This window comes from Periplaneta americana, chromosome 4, assembly GCF_040183065.1.
Source record: "Periplaneta americana isolate PAMFEO1 chromosome 4, P.americana_PAMFEO1_priV1, whole genome shotgun sequence".
NCBI lineage: Eukaryota > Metazoa > Arthropoda > Insecta > Blattodea > Blattidae > Periplaneta > Periplaneta americana.
In genome coordinates, this window is record NC_091120.1 from 71,791,929 (window position 1) to 71,811,604 (window position 19,676).

Genomic DNA, 19,676 nt, shown 5'->3' on the forward strand with positions numbered 1-19,676 from the left:
GGTAATACTCGTTTAATTACAATCCTTTCAAGATTCTCCAAATACTCAATCAGACAGTTATCCTTAGTTTGCTTCTTAGATTCTGAATCTTCCCAAGACTCAAAATATTTAGTAAACAGCATTAATTTGTTAAATTCAAAATTCTTTAAGAATACTTGAAACTCTCAAATAGCTACGCAGTATTCCAAGATGCTTCTTGGTGCATTCATAATCTTCCAAAGACTCTTCTAGTACACAAGAATACAGCATTCCCCGAGTTCTAGCTTTAATTCAAAACCCTCCTAATACTCTCCAAAAACAAAAACATTCAGCAGTACAAGGTGTTCTTGTTGAATCCTGAATCCTTCCCAAATTACCTAAAATTTAAAATAGGTAGAATTCTCTTTTGATTCAAAACTCAATCAAATCTTTCTGAGATCTCAGACATCATTTCACTCTGGTAACGTTTATGCTCTCGATTGGGTGTTATGATATTTATATTTTTATGGAATTGTTTCTTATTTATAAGGATTGTAAATATGATTGAAAGTGAAATAAAATTTATTCAGTTTAGTGACCATTTATCCTTTATATCTGTACTGAATATGTATGATGTATATATCAATATTTGCAATGGAATTATTCCGTTTCATCTGAACTGGTTTCTTAGAGAGCCGTTAGTTTGGTTTTATAATGGTTGTTGTTCAGGCAACTGTCCGAAGGCAGAACTGAAACTTACAAGTTATACCAATAAGACACTACTTATGAGACAACTAAACCAGACAACTAATAGATAATGGGGTAAGGTGGCCAGTTCCTTTCCCCCTTCATTGAATATATCGCTGACTAGCTACACATTACACTAATGAGACTTCAAATGTATACAAGCAAATTGTTCTTCCTCTGACACATCGTCAAGTGAGATGTACTGCCTGTTTTTTTAAATCGCTTATTTTACTATGTTTTTTCAATTGCTATGGTTATCTAGCGTCTGAATGAGATAAAGGTGATCATGACAGTGAAATGAATCCAGGGTCCAGCGCCGAAAGTTACCAGCATTTGCTCTTAATGGGTTGAGGAAAACAACGGAAAAACCTCAATCAGGTAATTTGTCCCAACCAGGATTTGAATCCGGGCCGCTCGTTTCACTGTCAGTTATACTGCCTAATAATAGAGGTTCTATATTAAGAGAAGTAAATCAATTCCTCTAGCAAAGGCCATAACAAAGCTAGAGTTTGATCAGTTGCTAAGCAAATGACGTCAGAAGTGTGTCATTGTAGTTGCTAAGTAAGTGCCGTCAGAACTTGAAACTTCCATAACATTTTACCCATTTGATCCTCGAGCATTGATGTTTCACGTTGATAATAATTTTGTGAAATTAACGTATAAAATAATTTTCTTACTCATAGCATGGACATATTACTATTTCCAAAGTGGTACAAATGATCCTGGAAACTTAAAATTGATAAGGTGACGATGCAGAATTAATTTCTGCAGAATTAATTTATGAAAGAAAACAGATATGGCATACAAAAACAAAATTTGAATTCAGAGCCGAATTTTAAATAATATCGGAAAAATAGACTGATGACGTGATGAGTATTTAGTCTGTTTCATGTAGATATTGTAGATTCAACGCTACAATTTATTTTTTCGTTAAATTGTTTTACTCCGGACTCGTTCAGTTTCCCTTGCAATTCACAATCCACCATTACTACACACTGCCATATCATTGAAATCATATCTGGTACCGGTATTTATAGGGTTGTTTCAGATCTCTGATAACGAATTTGAATTACATCATGTGCGTCAGGAGTCACACGACAGCTGAACTGTGGCGCGAGGTGACAGACCAGCAGTGAGTGATCTAACAATCAGAGTTTCTATAATTCGTAGATATGATAATGATTATTTTCAATCGTATGTTATATTGCAATGCTAAAATTTTTAATACAGATTAGATACACACAAGATATCTTTCTTGGAAATAACGAAATCACGTTTTTTGCAGGCTCCTATGATTTTCACGTAACTGTACTTGGCATTGGAAAGGGTTGTTATGTACCCCTCCCAAAAAGGCTAGATTTTCTTGGGCATTGCTACTGTGATACACCGTGCACTATGATTATCAAATCACTCACTACTGATCTGTCACCTCTCGCCGCAATTCAGCTGTCGCACAGTGGTCTAGAATGCAAATTTAGCGCGACGAGCCAATAACTTTTCAGCTACCTAACAGATTTTTATGAAATTTTATACAGTAGTTACACTTAATACATTTGTTTTGTGTACAAACTCTGTTTACGTTGGTATAAGGAGAAGTTCCCCTTACAGGGGGGATGCATTTAGACAAAAATTGTAACTTTTCTTCTGTATTAACAGATTTTTATAAAACTTTATACAGTAGTTACAAGTAGTAAACTTGTTTTGTATACAAGCTCTAATTCTCTGGATTGTCTTTGTTTCGACCTCATACTTGCTGTAATGGAAAAGCTTTCTTGGGTAGCCACGACTTCTTCCAGCATAAATTTTCATTACTATCACGATGAGAACCTAATTTAATAAGTAGTTCACTAAGCCAATGTCCATTTCGTTAAAAAAAAAAAACGCATATTCTTTATCCTCTTGCTCTCCAACGATAAATTGGGGGAAAATGTAACATTTTTGGTACTATTGCACCTCTTGGGCACTCGGGAAGCTTATTTGATACATAATTAACAAGCTGTCATCTTGAATTCCCTGAATTATACTTCGGAAGCAGATTCTGTTCACAGATATTTAAATAACTGCAACCGAGAAAAATTGCATTACTGCACCTGGAAAGAAGAGTGCTCATAATTTATTACTTCCGCCAATCTGCGCACCTTAAGACTAGATTTAAAATAGAGATAAATACTGGAGGAAGTGAAAAAAATTCATTTTGGGACGAAATAAAGGGTTTTTTTCTTTACCTTAGCAAAGTCTGCACTCAATGGTTATATTTATATTTTGTCCCGTGTCCATTCATGCTAATTTGATACGCTATAATAACATTAAACGTAACAAAAACATACAGTCTTACATACCTAAAGAACAACTTGACATGTTGGTACCAAATATGAATGGAATCGACTACTTACAACAGAGTTACAGCACAAAGAAAAGGACAGACTCGCGGCGCTTGCTGAGTAAGAATACTGGGTGGCGAAATGTGGCATGTTACCGGCTTCTTATCTCGCTATGCAGCCACCTCCGCTGATTAAGATAACCAATTGAGTGTTACTCAGTTATATAAGAAATATAATTTAAGGGTTTTATTTCATTTTCTTATATGTCATTTTTCTACATTTGTCCTCCTAAATATGGATTTTAGACCACTGTGTGTCGGTGTGATTCCAGACGCACAGGATGTCATTCAAATTCGTTATTGGAGATCGGAAACAACCCTGTAAAAGAGTCCAGATGTTTTGAGAGTTAAGGCTAGTTCACAATAAACCGGGAACGGAAACGACAACGAGAGCGAAAACGAAAATAATGTTAAAATAAAAGTATTTAAATGCGAGCATTCACAATTAACTATTGTGAATGCTCACATTCAAAACCACATATTTTAACATTATTTTCGTTTTCGTTCTCGTTGTCGTTTCCGTTCCCAGTTTATTGTGAACCAGCCTTTACTGCCGCGACATTTTTACGACATTTTGTGTGTGTTGAGTAAATTTGAATCCTGCACGTATTGTAGCATCAAACTACTTTCTCCTGGATGACGATGCGACCCGGTTCGGCACAGAGCGGTGCAGCGGAGAGAGTGAAGTTTGCGGTGAGCTCAGAATCTCCAGGCCTGCTTTACACAAATCGTGTTCAGCTAATAAGGGATTAAACATTGCTCTCGAGGCGAGAAACACGCTTCGCTTTATCACGAGTGCTACTTAACAAGTGAAATGACTCTGCCATAAAATCACGAGAACTGCAGTATAAGGCTTGTACATAGGAAGCTGTGACATTGCCAGCTGCAATTATAGAGAATCCGGGATCGATTATGTGAAAATAAATGGAGATAACTCTATCTTCCACAGAATCACGATATATTAGAATTATAATTAGCTGATTGATTATAATTAGCCGCGTAATCCCATGAAGGGCAAGGGCCTCCTGTCTATGCAGGGTGGCTTGTCAAACAGTTCCCGGTTAGCCACTCCGGGAATGATGGTCACTTTTGTAATGTCATATCTGAAGGGTCCACTGTTCACTAGTCACTGTTTAGGTTGCAAGTCTCTTTGTGATTAGTTTCCATTGTTGTAGGTCTTTCGCTGTTCTTGACCATAGATGGCCGATTCTTGCTCTAAGTTCGTCTGCCCACCTTGTCTTCTGTCTTCCAGCGCGCGTTCCGTTTGCCAATCCTTGGGTCCCATGTCGTAAGTATGTGTGTCCACCGGTTCGCGTTGAGTCGCATCATGTGTCCTGACATATTAGAGATATATTAGAGATGCAAAAACTAGTTTCTTTTTCAACTATTGCACCTGTCACTATTCACCTGAAATATCTGATCCAAAGAGCAAATAAGAAGTGACAGTTTCACAAATTACATGAGTACTTTTCTCAGAAAGAAATAATTTTCCCTTAAATGTTAACACTGCTTTACCCTACTGTCCGCATAATTCCGATTTCTAACCTTATCATTAAAACAATTCATCAGAAATTATCTATCCCTTTGCAAGTTTTCAATAAAATGAACGTTTTTTTTAATTAAATCCAGAAATGCATATTTATTTATTTATTTATTTATTTATTTATTTATTTATTTATTTATTTATTTATTTATTTATTTATTTATTTATTTATTTATTTATTTATTTATTTATTTATTTTGCTAATAATTGTAACATAAAATATAATATATACAGAAAAACTTTAGCTCGCCCCTGAAAGAGTAGAACTCGTGCTCAGGGGCGGATTCCTGAATTGAAATTAATAATTATACAATACAATTTGTCTTATGTCTACTGTGCAATTATAGTATATAAATTTAAATTTACAATTTTTCAATTTTTATAAAATCCATATATAACTTTTTAAATTTAATACTAGAACTATTAGAATTGACAAGATTAGGATATTTAAATATAAATTTGTTATATATTCTTGGGCGTAAATTAGTACTATGATTAAATACTGTAACAGTGGTTTATAGAGTGTTAGTTGGGAGACCGGAGGGAAAAAGACCTTTGGGGAGGCCAAAACGTAGATGGGAGGATAATATTAAAATGGATTTGAGGTGGGATATGATGATAGAGACTGGATTAATCTTGCACAGGATAGGGACCGATGGCGGGCTTATGTGAGGGTGGCAGTGAACCTTCGGGTTCCTTAAAAGCCATTTGTAAGTAAGGAAATAAAAAACAAAATTAACACGTATCGTTATTTCCTGCCATTAGGAAGTCTGGCAATCTTACTCCAGTGGCTAACGGACGGAATGCTGTTATTTATATCTGAGTTCGTATGTAAAATCGTAGGTGAGCCTGCGATGCGCTGTTGCCAAACTACACAGACTATCAGCTTAATTCTCTAATTAACCATGCACTTAATTACAAAAAGCATAATAGTGTTTTATTTATTTTAATATAATTTCAATTTGAGACCACGGTTTACAGTATTTTATTAAGTAGTGTTGAAATCTATTGCTGGACATTGCAGCAGCCGCCATTTTAAGAAACCAGAGAGTCGTTGAATTATCTGCACGGCTACCACGTAAAGTTTTCTGATTCGATCTACTCGGATTATAATGTTATAAATGTAAGAAAAGATAAATTTTCTATTGTTTATGTACATACTACAAAAAAAAAGTGGGCTACTTAGTAATTAGTACCGGTATTAAATTTATTGGATAAGAATCTTAACCAATTTTTTTTTGTCGGAGCAATAAGAGTCTAATATGAGACCCTACCGGAATTCTAATATGAGAATGGGTCTTATTTTATGACCCCAAATGTTTACACTAATTTTGTTTATAAACATTGGGATCAGTAAATGAAATGTAATATTCACAGCCAGCTAGATGATATATTTTACATAAGAAAGAAATTCATTTACACTAAAAACTTAAATTTCAAAAATTAAAAATATTAAAGTCTGTACCGGTAGTGTAAATAAACTTATCATTGAAGGTATACGTAAAGATTACTTTTTGGTCCTACAGAATATATCTGTTTTGGTCCTACAGAATATATGTTTTGGTCCTACAGAAAATATCTGTTTTGGTCCTATAGAATATATCTGTTTTGGTCCTACAGAATATATTAGTTTTGGTCCTACAGAATATATCTGTTATGGTCCTACAGAATATATCTGTTTTGGTCCTACAGAATATATCTGTTCTGGTCCTACAGAATATATCTGTTTTGGTCCTACAGAATATATCTGTTTTGGTCCTACAGAATATATCTGTTATTGTCCTACAGAATGTATCTGTTTTGGTCCTACAGAATGTATCTGTTTTGGTCCTACAGAATATATCTGTTATGGTCCTACAGAATATATCTGTTTTGGTCCTACAGAATATATCTGTTTTGGTCCTACAGAATATATCTGTTTTGGTCCTACAGAATATATCTGTTATGGTCCTACATAATATAACTGTTATGGTCCTGCAGAATATATCTGTTTTGATCCTACAGAATATATATCTCTTTTGGTCCTACAGAATATATCTGTTATGGTTCTACAGAATATATCTGTTTTGGTCCTACAGAATATATCTGTTATGGTCCTACAGAATATAATATCTGTTTTGGTCCTACAGAATATATCTGTTATGGTGCTACAGAATATATCTGTTTTGGCCCTACAGAATATATCTGTTATGGTCCTACAGAATATATCTTTTTCGGTCCTACAGAATATATCTGTTATGGTAAAAATGATTATTAGAGGAGAAAAATTCGCTCCGTTGGCGGGATCGAATCCGTAATCATTGTTACCCTAAGAGATATATTCTGTAGGACCAAAAATTAATCTTTACGTAAATTCTCCGCCCAACAGTGCATATTACTGTGGAATCTCGGCCACCAAGTCACTCAATTGAGTGCGCTCCTTGTATAATGACAGTTGACTTAATATATGTCAATATACATGTCGAACTTGGAGTCAGGCTACAAAGGGAAAGCACTAAAGGAGAGGGACTCTATTCGGTGCTGTGGATTGAACTTCGGCGTAGCTTAGTAGTTAGAGCACTTGGTAGGCCTACGTAGAACCAAGGACCCGGGTTCGATCCCCGGCGCCGGAACGAATTTTTATTCTCTAATAATCATTGTTATCATTGAGGAGCTTATTTTCAAAATACCCTTGACCATTTCCATAAGTTTGTGGGAAATAATGAAAAACATTTTAGGTCTAAAATGTCTTACCAGCTAGACAAGAGACATTATGAAACCAAAGAGATTGGTTATATTTTGAATCAAATGCGAGTATGAGAGTCTTCGATTACAAAGCTGAAACAATACTTTGTCGCAAATTGAACTGTTAACAAGAGTCAGTTTGACTCCTATAGTCCCTTTTAACGTAAGATTTTAATGGTTTAGAGGGCGTTCTGGGACCAAAACATGAAAGTTGTCTGTAGAGTTATAATTGAGGAATGCATGGACACTGGAGGCTCATTTTCGTTATCAGATGGACAAGAGACGTCTTCAAAATGAGCTCCTCAATTATACTGGCTGTTCATTTCAAAGTGTGTCATGACGTCACTGTTGTCAGCGATTTGAAGCGAGTTTCAGCTTTTATGTCAGAGAAGTTGCCTATTAATCAAGGCGTTCAATCTGAACTTGAGAACGTGTACGGTATAACTTGAAAGTCGTAGCAACAGATGGCGGTCTGTAAAGTCTGTGTGCTGCCATAACCTCTTTCGAACTGTGTTTTGCGCGGGCAAGTCGTACGCAGGGTATTTGTTATCATCGATTGCGTACGGCAACATTCCACAACACAAATCAAAATGCTCCGTGTCCATGTTGGCCGTCCAAGTTAATGTCAACAAATACGTAAGTAATCGTCTTAACCCTCTCCCCCATATCCCGACAGTAGGAAAAAAAACTCACTTCAGTACGTGTTTCCAAACAGTTCAAATTCTTGCCACTACTGGCGTTACCGTACGTATCGGAAAGTAATCTTCAGAATGAACGTCGTACTTGCTAGGCAACTTCTCTCGCATTTAGGTAATACGCCTTTGCGGAAGTGTAGGAAGATTGAATTCTCTAGGCTCATCGGATAGCCACATGACGACATACAGCGAGCCATGACACATTTTGAACTGAACACCCAGTATAATTATCATAAATGATATTTTATAATGTTCTTTAATGGACCTAAGGGTGTTCAATTTCTGTACATGTCTGTTTTTGTCGAAGAAGTAGGCCTATGTCATTTTCAATAAATGTTAAAAAATATATATATATACTATACGGGTACTTGCCAGTTGGCAGAACTTACGTGTGTGTGTGCGTGCTTTTGTCATAATGTAACATTTTGAGCAAAGAAAATTTTGTTTGAACAAAGCAGTGAAGAGTCTTATATTGTAAAGCCATTTTCAAAACAAAATTTGCTTTTTTTTATAATGTGATCAAGTGAAATGATTAGTACGAATTCCGAAAACAGAATACTGGCCTTAGCTCTGCCAGATTAAATAAATAAATTATTATTATTATCTTCTTTATCTTTACTCTGAGAAAAAGCTACCTAGTATTTTCCGTTACCTATCATTATAAAAATGGTCTTCTTCGCTCTCATCACCCAGTTTCACTGCGAAATTCCAAGTTCTCTTTAGACTTTGTCATTGCCAATATCATGTAAAATGTGTTACCCGTCAGGATTTATTTTCCTGTACCTGTATAATGCACTAAAATACGATCATTTTATTTATTTCCTTTGCGAGTGTCTATTACACATCTGCTTACTGTCCTGGAAAATAAAATTTTCAGTGCTTGAATTTTTTGCTTCTATGGCTATTGTTTTTTTTTTTTTTTACTTGGTTATTTAGCGTCGATGAGATTGGTGATAGCGAGATGGTATTTGGCGAGATGAGGCCGAGGATTCGCCATAGATTACTTGGCATTCACCTTACGGTTGGGGAAAACCTTGGAAAAAACCCAACTAGGTAATCAGCCCAAGCGGGGATCGAACCCGGGCCCGAACGCAACTTCAGACTGACAAGCAAGTGCCTTAAGGGTATATGTACGTGAATGACCACAAATATTATCAGAAATTGCAGGCTCTAAATTTCTAAAATGTTATAAGGAAATGAACTCAATTGGACAAAAATTACAAGGTACCGCAAGAAGACTTACGTATTAGAACTTAAATATCTGATCTATGCTAATAATAAATCTGTAGCCGAAATTTTCCTGGTAATTTTCCATTTTCCAAAAATAATTGGTCCTACATATATAATTAACCACCCTGAAACCGAAAATCGCTTTTTTGAAATTTTTGTTTGTATGTCTGTCTGTCTGTCTGTCTGTCTGGATGTTTGTTACCTTTTCGCGCGATAATGGCTGAACCGATTTATATGAAAATTGGAATATAAATTAAGTTCGTTGTAACTTAGATTTTAGGCTATATGGGATTCAAAATACTTTATTTGAAAGGGGGGTTATAAGGGGGCCTGAGTTAAATAAATCGAAATATCTCGCTTATTATTGATTTCTGTGAAAAATGTTACATAACAAACGTTTCTTTAAAAATTATTTCCGATAAGTTTTACTCTTTGTAAAATTTTGATAGGACTGATATTTAATGAGATAAATGAGATCTAAAATTAAAATAACGCCATTTAAGGCGGTGCAATAAAATAAGAAAAAATGACTTCGTCTATAAGGGGCCTTGGACAGCAACAATCGAAAGATATTAAACATAGCTTACAGAGAATGTTTCTGTGTTTGTATGAAGTAATATCGGATGCTAAATTAACCGATTTGTATAATTAATTATTATTTCACCATTGGAAAGTGTAGTTTCTCTAGATGGGCATAATGCTATGATGTTATTACAGTAAATTCTGAGTGAATCGAGGACAGGTAAGATTAAAATAACTTCTTATGCACAGAAAACTTAATAGGCTATTTTGTACATTCATTAAATTATGGTTGCATGTAATAACAAATAAGAAACATGTTAAAAGAATTTTTTCATTGCACCAAATGAGTGCTCTCTGCACCAAAATGATCGCATTTTAATTATTTAAATACAATTTAAATTAAGTAACATATTAAACGATTTATCCTTCTATCAAACACGAATATTTCCTGGATCAAACGTCCTATTTTAATTGTGTAATTTATATTTATTTCTAACAGGTGCAGCGGAGCGCACGGGTAGCCTACGGCTAGTAAAAGTATAAAAATGTTACTAATAATATTTTTCAAACCAGTTTTATCAAAGTATGAAAAAAAAAGAAAAATAATTCTGCAGTTACATCATTTTGTAACCTTAACATTGTTATGGTCTCTCTGACATCTTTAATATTTTTCCTGCATGTAACAAACACTTATTTATGTCAAGTAGACTACTCTCAGACATGTAGAGTTGTTTATTTTAATACAATTAATTTTTTATATTAAAATTTACATAATATTTTGTTACCTAATCTTTCTGTTTTCAAAGAAATGGGCATTTTTGTAGTCTACCTTTAGCATTAATGCATGTTAAATCAGTATACAAAATTTCTGAAATCTATCTCAAATGGTTGTGGAGTTATGAAATAATATATGTGAAATTTTCAAATTTTGGAAAATTTAATTCAAAGTAAAAAGTGAATTCTAAAAAATATTATTAGTAACGTTTTTATACTTTTATCAGATATTTAAGTTCTAATAAGTCTTGTTGTGGTACCTTGTAATTTTTGTCCAATTGTGAGTTAATTTCCTTATAAAATTTTAGAAATTTAGAGCCTGCATTTTCTCATAATTTTGTGATCGTTCACGTATATATATATACCCTTAACAGACTGCGTCTTTCTATTTTCTGCTCTCCCACCATGTTATATTGAAAATGCTGAGTTACATAATGTACACTGTACTTTGTCTTCCCACTTTAATTTCGGAATGTGTGAAAAATCTTGTTGAAGTTTATCATTTAGTAAACACTTCCTTTTTGACATATTAACGAAAACTCACAGTTATTATACTCACAAATATACCGTAATAAGAAGCACGTGCTACCAAGAAAAAGCGCCAAATGATCAAATAGGAAACCAAAAAGCGCCAAATGATCAAATAGGAAACTAAAAAGTGCCAAATTATCAAATCCGAAACTATCTCATCACTACGATTGCTGGAAATAGGAAGGCCAATATACTGTATTTAGATTGAACTGTGCTTATTTTAACTCAATCTTGGTCTTACGAATCAAGATGGCGCTAACTTTTCGGAGAAAGTTGGTATACTTGTAAATTCGGCGCAAATCCGACTACCCTTATAATTAAAGGGCGGAAATATGTGCGTTAAGCTTTAAGTTCAGTATCAACGGACTATACTGTTGTCATTCACTCACGTAAACAACGGCAAGAGAATACAGTCTGGTAATGAGAACCTCATCACTCCATTCAATCGATCTATAAATACTGGAATGAAGTTGTAATAGTTATGATGATTTAAAAACTTACCTCTAATGTTAACTGACACCGCCTGGATGATTAAAGGATGCATTATACTGAACCCAATATACGTCCGTAAATTATCAGAAGAGAAAGTTCGACGTCTCTCACTCAAACAGTTTTCAACATCGAAAAGCTTCTTTCCGTGTCACAAGATGTTATAGGTGCAAATTAAAAGAGCGCCGTAATATTGTCGTTTTTCCCTCCACTCAAAATGTTACACATAACTGTGTAACCGGTATTTTTTTGCAGAATTTGTGAAATTTTTCTTTAATCTTTTCACCTATAAAATGTGGATTATAAAGTTTCTTGAACGGAATATATGCAGAAATCATCATATTACATAAATCGACATTAAATTCAGACCGTGTATGTCTTTCATTATTTGATGTCTAAGACCTTTGTATGTTTACGGTACGTTTCTTGCTGTTATAATGCCGCTCTATGTAATATTTCCTACGTATTTTAATTTCACATTTGTGCACGGCACAAAAAAATATTTTTCCCTTACGGAATCAAAATCTCCTTTCCATATTTATTTCTTAGACTGTTTAATTCCAAAACCTTCGAGTTAGGTACTTTAAATCACTTTTACACAACACTACCACCTGCACGAAGGCAATAAACAATATTGTAAACACCTGGGGCCTGTTTCACAATGTTTACAATCTTTGTAAATTATAAACTTTGCTTGTAAATTGTAAACTTCTGTTTCATAATCTTTGTTTGTAATGTTGAACTTTACAAAGGAAATCAAATCTTTACAAATTAAATTTTGCTCGCTTTACAAGTATTCTGTTTCACAATGGAGAGTAATTTTACAAACGTGTAAATTTTACATGTAAAATCAGCACATTTCCTACAATACCTCAGAGATGTGTAAAGTTTTATATTGCAACAAATTATCAATAAATACAATAAACAAATACTCATTAAATTAATTTTTGAGTAACTGGATAATATTAAGAATTAAACTAAAGCCGTTTTGATGTTATTAAGGAGTTCTAATGACTCAGACGAAGATATGAATTTAGGCCTAATCAAACGAAGACGTATACGTAAAATTCTCCGGGCAAGAATTAATACGTTCATATCATTGTATAAATTTAATGAAAGGTTTCGAATGACTCCCGCGCTATACTTCAGAATACCGCGTAAATATTTATATAGGCCTACGAAGACTGTATTTAATAAATACTCTCACTTAATAAAGAAGTTCCCTACACCAAAAATAAATAATACAATAATGCAATAGCGACACTACTTACGCGGTATTCTGAAGTCGTTTCGGGTCCCGTTTCGCTGGAATCTCTCCTACAAGATATGGGACATCATATCCAACATCCAAAAGGGAAAAGTGATGCCCTAACCTCAAAGCGAGAACCGTATTGTTTTGCATTGGATGCATACTAGCTGTCAGTTCCGTGGGTTTGCAGATAAGCACGGAATTTCTAAAATATCAGTGTGCAATAGTACTCACAGGGTAGTTCATGTTGTTAAAAGAGTTAAATTCGGGGCAGGTTTTTGATCACCAAAATGTTATTTACTATAAAAGGTAAAGGTAAAAGGTAAAGGTATCCCCGTAACATGCCATGAAGGCACTTGGGGGGCATGGAGGTAGAGCCCCATGCTTTCCATGACCTCGGCACTAGAATGAGGTGGTGTGGTCGACACCATGCTCTGACCGCCTTTTACTCCCGGGAAAGACCCGGTACTCAATTTTATAGGAGGCTGAGTGAACCTCGGGGCCGTTCTGAAAGTTTGGCAACGAGAAAAAATCTTGTCACCACCTGGGATCGAACCCCGGACCTTCCAGTCCGTAGCCAGCTGCTCTACCAACAGAATTTTTATGCTGCTGATGGGATCACTAATGTTTGTGAGGTTATGGATGCAACATTAATAAATACTGATGGATAAACACAAAAAATTAACCTGATTTTGTGGTTAGACATCGTAATTATTTTATCAATTGCATGTTTTTTACGTGGCCCAAATCTGTTATTTACTTATTTGACTGAATTTGGTGTTAACTTTGGTCATTTAAGTAATAGACGTATTGATATGCTCGACCAATCACTTCACTTGAAACTCCATTGTCGCCAATATATAAAAATCTAAATAGTTTTAATTTTTTTAACAATACTTTATATTTCCTGTTGGTGAAATATGAATCATCAAGCTTAGAATAATCTATTTTAGTGCAAAATATAAACATATGTATCGATAATAGTAAAAATACAGCGACTTTAGCTCTGCTCCTTAGCGATTTTTGTAAACTGTCGTTGGCGATATTGTGTAACCAATAATGCGTATTTGTAAATTTCTTTAGCTGATTTTGTAAAGTTCGTCAAACTTTACAAACTAATAAAATAGCATTATGAAACACAATTTACAAGCATTTGTAATCTTTTACTTGTTACTGTATTTGTAAATTGTTAATTTGTAATTTGTAAGGATTGTGAAACGGGCCCCTGACTTTCTTTCCCATATGACTAGAAGTTGACACTAAAGGTCATTGTTTCGTTGGTTACTACTTGTATTGCCGCCCTCTCCTAATGCATTTATGTTATTGCGCTTGTACCTGTGACATCATCCATACTTCAGACCAAACTAACCTGTATCGCGTGGTAACGCACATTTTTCCGTCCTCTACTTATAATGAACGAGTGACTGATTTAAAAAAGGAACAATGTTTGACACCCGAGAAAGATTTTCGGGACACTGGGATAAAGCATTCAAAACTGTGACTGTCCCGGTAAAACCGGAATATCTGGTCACCTGGTTTACAAATAGATAATTAACGTAGACCTACCTTTCTGTAAAGTGTTGATATTATTAAATAACATGGCATTATATTATATCGCTAATAGCTCATTTTATGACTGGTAAGTCAGAACCTTCCCAAATTTAAATATCACGAGCAATGGTTGTATGAGGATACGAGGGAGTACGAAATAACAGTTGGTAATTACAGTTCTATTGAAATCGTATTTCTGACTGACTGAGTTGCTGACCCACACCGCGAGCACTTTCTCGTTCAATGTCATAAGAAGTTTAATTTCTCCTTCGTGACACAGTTTCCACCTGATCTCGGTGCACCGTGAAACAGCATCATTTAGACCACAGTTTAGCGTCAAGCCGGATGCTGCCTCTACACGTGAACATTGTTTTGTCAGTATAAACATTTCCTTGCTTACATGCGAAGAACAAAGAACAACTTTTCTTATTGCTCTCCAGTCACGATTTTGTGTTACGCTTTACTGCATTTCAAAGAATTCTGGCACTGTCCATCAATTAATTTATTCTTCATTTCCTTTTCCAGTTAACAGTTTAGAGTCCACACCTGTGGAGTAACGGTTAGCGCGTCTATCCACGAAACCAGGTGGCCTGGGTTCGATTCCCGGTCGAGACAAGTTACCTGGTTGAGGTTTTTCCGGGGTTTTCCCCTCAACCAAATATGAGAAAATGCTGGATAACTATCGGTGCTGGACCCCAGACTCATTTCATCGGCATTATCACCTTCATCTCATTCAGACGCTAAATAACCACAGATGTTGATAAAACGTCGTGAAATAACCTACTAAAAACAGTTTAGATAAAGACACACGTTTATAACTGCTGAGTCATTTATACACGAACCCATACTTTCAGAAGTCGAAATTGCAATAGAAAATCTGAAAAAATACAAGTCTTCAGGTATCGATCAAATTCCAGCAGAATTAATACAAGAGGATGGAAGGGCATTATCTAGCGAAATTTATAAACTTGTACTTGCTATTTGGGAAAAGAAAATTGTACCAGAACAATGGAAGGAGTCCATAATTGTATCTATCTTTAAGAAGGGGGAGAAGACTGACTGTGGTAACTTTCGAGGAATATCACTTTTGTTGACGTCGTACAAAATTTTGTCCAATATTTTTGATAAGATTAACTCTGTACGTAGATGAAATTATTGGGGATCATCAGTGCGGTTTTAGGCGAAATAGATAGACTATTGATCAGATTTATTGTATTCGACAGATATTGGAGAATAAATAGCAGTATAACGGTACAGTACATCAGCTATTCATTGATTTCAATGACTCAGTTAAGAGAGAAGTATTATATGATATTCTTATTAATTTGGTATTCCCAAGAAACTAGTTCGATTAATTAAAATGTGCCTCAATGAAACGTACAGCAGAGTCAGTATAGGCCAATTTCTATCTAATGTTTTTCCAATTCACTGCGGGCTAAACCAAGGAGATGCACCATCACCTTTACTTTTTAACTTCGCTCTAGAATATGCCATTAGGAAAGTTCAGACTAACAAAGAGGGTTTGGAATTGCTCGGGTTACATCAGCTTCTTGTCTATGCGGAAGACGTGAATATGTTAGGAGAAAATCCACAAACGATTAGGGAAAACACGCTTGGAAGTAAATCCCGAAAAGACAAAGTATATGATTATGTCTCGTGACCAGAATATTGTACGAAATGGAAATATAAAAATTGGAAATTTATCCTTCGAAGAGGTGGTGAAATTCAGATATCTTGTAGCAACAGTAACAAATTTAAATGACACTCGGGAGGAAATTAAACGCAGAATAAATATGGGATATTCATCTTATTATGCGGTTGAGAAGTTTTTGTCATCTAGTCTGTTTTCAAAACATCTGAAAGTTAGAATTTATAAATATTGCCGGTTGTTCTGTATGGTTGTGAAACTTGGACTCTCACTTTGAGAGAAGAACAGAGATTAAGAGTGTTTGAGAATAAGGTTCTTAGGAAAATATTTTGGGCTAAGAGAGATGAAGTTACAGGAGAATGGAGAAAGTTACACAACGCAGAACTGCACGCATTGTATTCTTCACCTGACATAATTAGGAACATTAAATCCAGACATTTGAGGTGGGCAGGGCATGTAGCACGTATGGACGAATTCAAAAATGCATACAGAGTGTTAGTTGGGAGACCGGAGGGAAATAGACCTTTGGGAAGGCCGAGACGTAGATGGGAGGGTAATATTAAAATGGGTTATGACGATAGACACTGGATTAATCTTGCACAGGATAGGGACCGATGGCGGACCTATGTGAGGGCGGCAATGAACGTGCGGGTTCCTTAAATACCATTTGTAAGTAAGTAAGGTCAAAATTAATAGTACTGTAAATACACCTTTTACTCGGTCGTTTAAAGATGATGTGAGAAGTTCTTGGTTATTTAGCGCCAGTAGAATTATTGGTGATAGCCAGATTGTATTTCTGAAAGGATTCGTTATGAAATCACCTGACATTCGCCTCTCAGTTGGAGAAAATATAGGGGGGGGGGAAACAAACCAGTTAATCAGTTAAGAAAAAATCTTCAGTCGGCTAAGGCGTTTGCCTGCCGATCCGGAGTTACGCTCGGGCGTGGGTTCGATTCCCGCTTGGACTGATTACCAGGTTAGGTTTTTTCCGAGGTTTTCCCCAACCATAATGGGTATGTCAGGTAAACTAAGGCGAATCCTCGGCCTCATATCCGCCAAGTACCATCTCACTGTCACAGATTCTATTGACGTTAAATATCCTGTAACTGTAATCAGGAAATCCAATTATTTTATTCTTTCTGTTAAGGAAGATGTAACAGAAGTAATATTTGGACGATCCACTCTTTCAGATTACGTTCTAATTTTTAAAGGTAAGGACTTCCAAAATATAAGCGCGAAATCGTACCACTTTCAAACACGACGTCGTTATAGAGTCCTTGTACATACATTAAAGGCCTCTACACGTCATCTCTGATGTAACAATGTATTTGTATTCAAGTCACAGTGAAATAATAATGTAATATATATTTATGATCAACTTGACAAACTATGTTGCTGTTGTTAGTGACTCGCCCTCCTTTCTTGTAAAATGTTAACATACTGCTTTGCAAGTTACAGAAACAATAATAGTAATGCTGAATAAGCAGTGAAATTTGCTATTTCAGTAAAGTATGACAATATAATTGTGACATTTCTGCCTCTGAATACATATACCTACAACATAGAGATATGCATAAAAAATCTGCCATGTTTCGTAGTTAACAGAATATAAACAGTATCATATAAGCCCGCCATCGGTTCCTATCCTGAGCAAAATTAATCCAGTCCGTAGCATCATATCCCAAATCCCTCAAATGCATTTTAATATTATTTCCCCATCCATGTCTCGGCCTCCCCAAAGGTCTTTTTTTCCAAAGGTCTCCCAACTAACACTCTATACGCATTTCTGATTCACCCATAAGTGCTACAAACCCTGCTCATCTCAAACGTTTTGATTTAATGTTCCTAATTTTGTTATGGGACTGCACGCATTGTATTCTTCACCTGACATTATGAGGAACATTAAATCCAGACTTTTGAGATGGGCAGGGCATGTAACACGTAGGGCGAATCCAGAAATGCATTTAGAGTGTTAGTTGAGAGGTTGGATCGAATAAGACCTTTGGGGAGGCCGAGACGTAGATGGGAGGATAATATTAGAAGGATTTGAGGGAGATGGGATATGATGGTAGGGACTGGATTGGTCTTGCTCAGGATAGGGACCTTTGGCGGACTTATGTGAGGGCGGCAATGAACCTCCGGGTTCCTTAAAAGCCGTAAGTAAATAAGTACAGTAAGTAAGTAATTTTGTTATGGGAAGAATGGAATGCATGCCGTTCTGCGTAGGTTGCGGATAGAGGAGACGGCCTCCAGATATGGAGGGTAGCTACGAATATATTGAATAAGCAGTCATGGACAGCCGATAAGAGGTGGTCCTCCAGCTTGGAGGTAGGGCGATGAGCTAACAACCCGTAAAAATAGAGCTTGTTACGAAACCATAATTGAAGGGCTCAGAGCCAAAGGCGACTAACCCACAATTACAAAATGAGTAAATAAGGGTTGAAATTAGGAGGATCCTGACAAAAAATGATTGGTTTCACAATTTATTTTTAATTGGTCTACATTGAATAAATACAAAAATATAGCATGAATCTATAACAACAATGTATAGTTTTGAAAAAAGGCATAATAATGAACAATAGAAAATTGTGGGTTGGTCGTCTTTGACTCTGAGCCCTTCAATTGTTTTCGTATTTGGCTGTAATTTGTGTGTTGATCTGGTGTCATTTTTGTTCGCAGGAAACTGAAGCCATGCATTGGGCGGCCGCGGCGCTCACCCTGTGGGGAGTCAGCGTGGCGGGCTCGCGCGTGCTCATGGCCACGATGGGCGGCACCAAGAGCCATACGATTCCCTTCATGGAGCTGGCGAAGGGTCTCATCGCGCGGGGCCACAACGTCACCTTCCTGCACGCATTCCCTCCCGAAACAGAGACGCCCGGGCTCGAGGAACTCACGCCGCTCAAGCTAGTGTTCTACGTGCGCAACTACACCAACTGGGACCTGCTGGGCGCGCGCATGGAGGGCCGCGAACCTGTGCCCTTAAGCGACATAATGCGCTACGGCTACTACGTGAGTCTTCCATTCCTCTTCAACTAGGGTGACCAGATCCTCCGGTGTGGAAAAGAGGAGTAGGGTAGGACAATGGAGAAAAAAAGAGGACGAGGCTAATGGAAGTAAAGAGATGACGAAATAGATGTTATAACAAGACAGCAAGTTTTTGGTCCCTACACAGCGACAAGACGTCATGTCCTTTGGCTTAAGGATAGAGCGTAACAATGAGTTCAATGACCTCTCTGCAACTGACGTACAGTATCGGGACCGATAATCCGCTATCTGGTTATAACCAGAGATGAAACAACCGTACAATATAATTGATTGTGAGCTGTGCTTAGCATTGATTTGTAAACAAACGCAGGTTTCAGTTATGAAGACTAAGTACTGTTGTGTTTAGATAGCTTGGTCTGTGTTATGCGCGAACATTTGAGCAGGGGTGATGTGGAGTGAGACAGTTTCTCAGCGTATTCAGAGGGGGAAGTGGGGAAAGGAGGAGAACTGCATGCATTCTGACGTACGTTGTAGCTATTTTGAAAAACATTGGTCACCTGCCTGGACTCAGGGGCGATCACAGTTTTCCCACTCACTGCTATCCAAACACTCGTACTTAACACAATGCATTCCTCTCTTTTCTTCTGTTT

General features: G+C 36.3%; 1 protein-coding gene across 3 annotated transcripts in view; it reads left to right on the forward strand.

Annotated features, from left to right (window-relative positions):
* The window catches only part of Ugt50B3 (UDP-glycosyltransferase family 50 member B3), a 106,508-nt gene that overhangs the window by 78,108 nt on the left and 8,724 nt on the right, over nt 1–19,676 (forward strand). For all 3 annotated transcript variants that reach the window (XM_069823492.1, XM_069823493.1, XM_069823491.1), the window contains exon 2: nt 18,721–19,050. In XM_069823492.1, coding sequence (XP_069679593.1) covers nt 18,733–19,050 — 318 coding nt within the window. In that variant the 5' untranslated portion in view covers nt 18,721–18,732. The remainder of the gene's footprint in view (nt 1–18,720; nt 19,051–19,676) is intronic.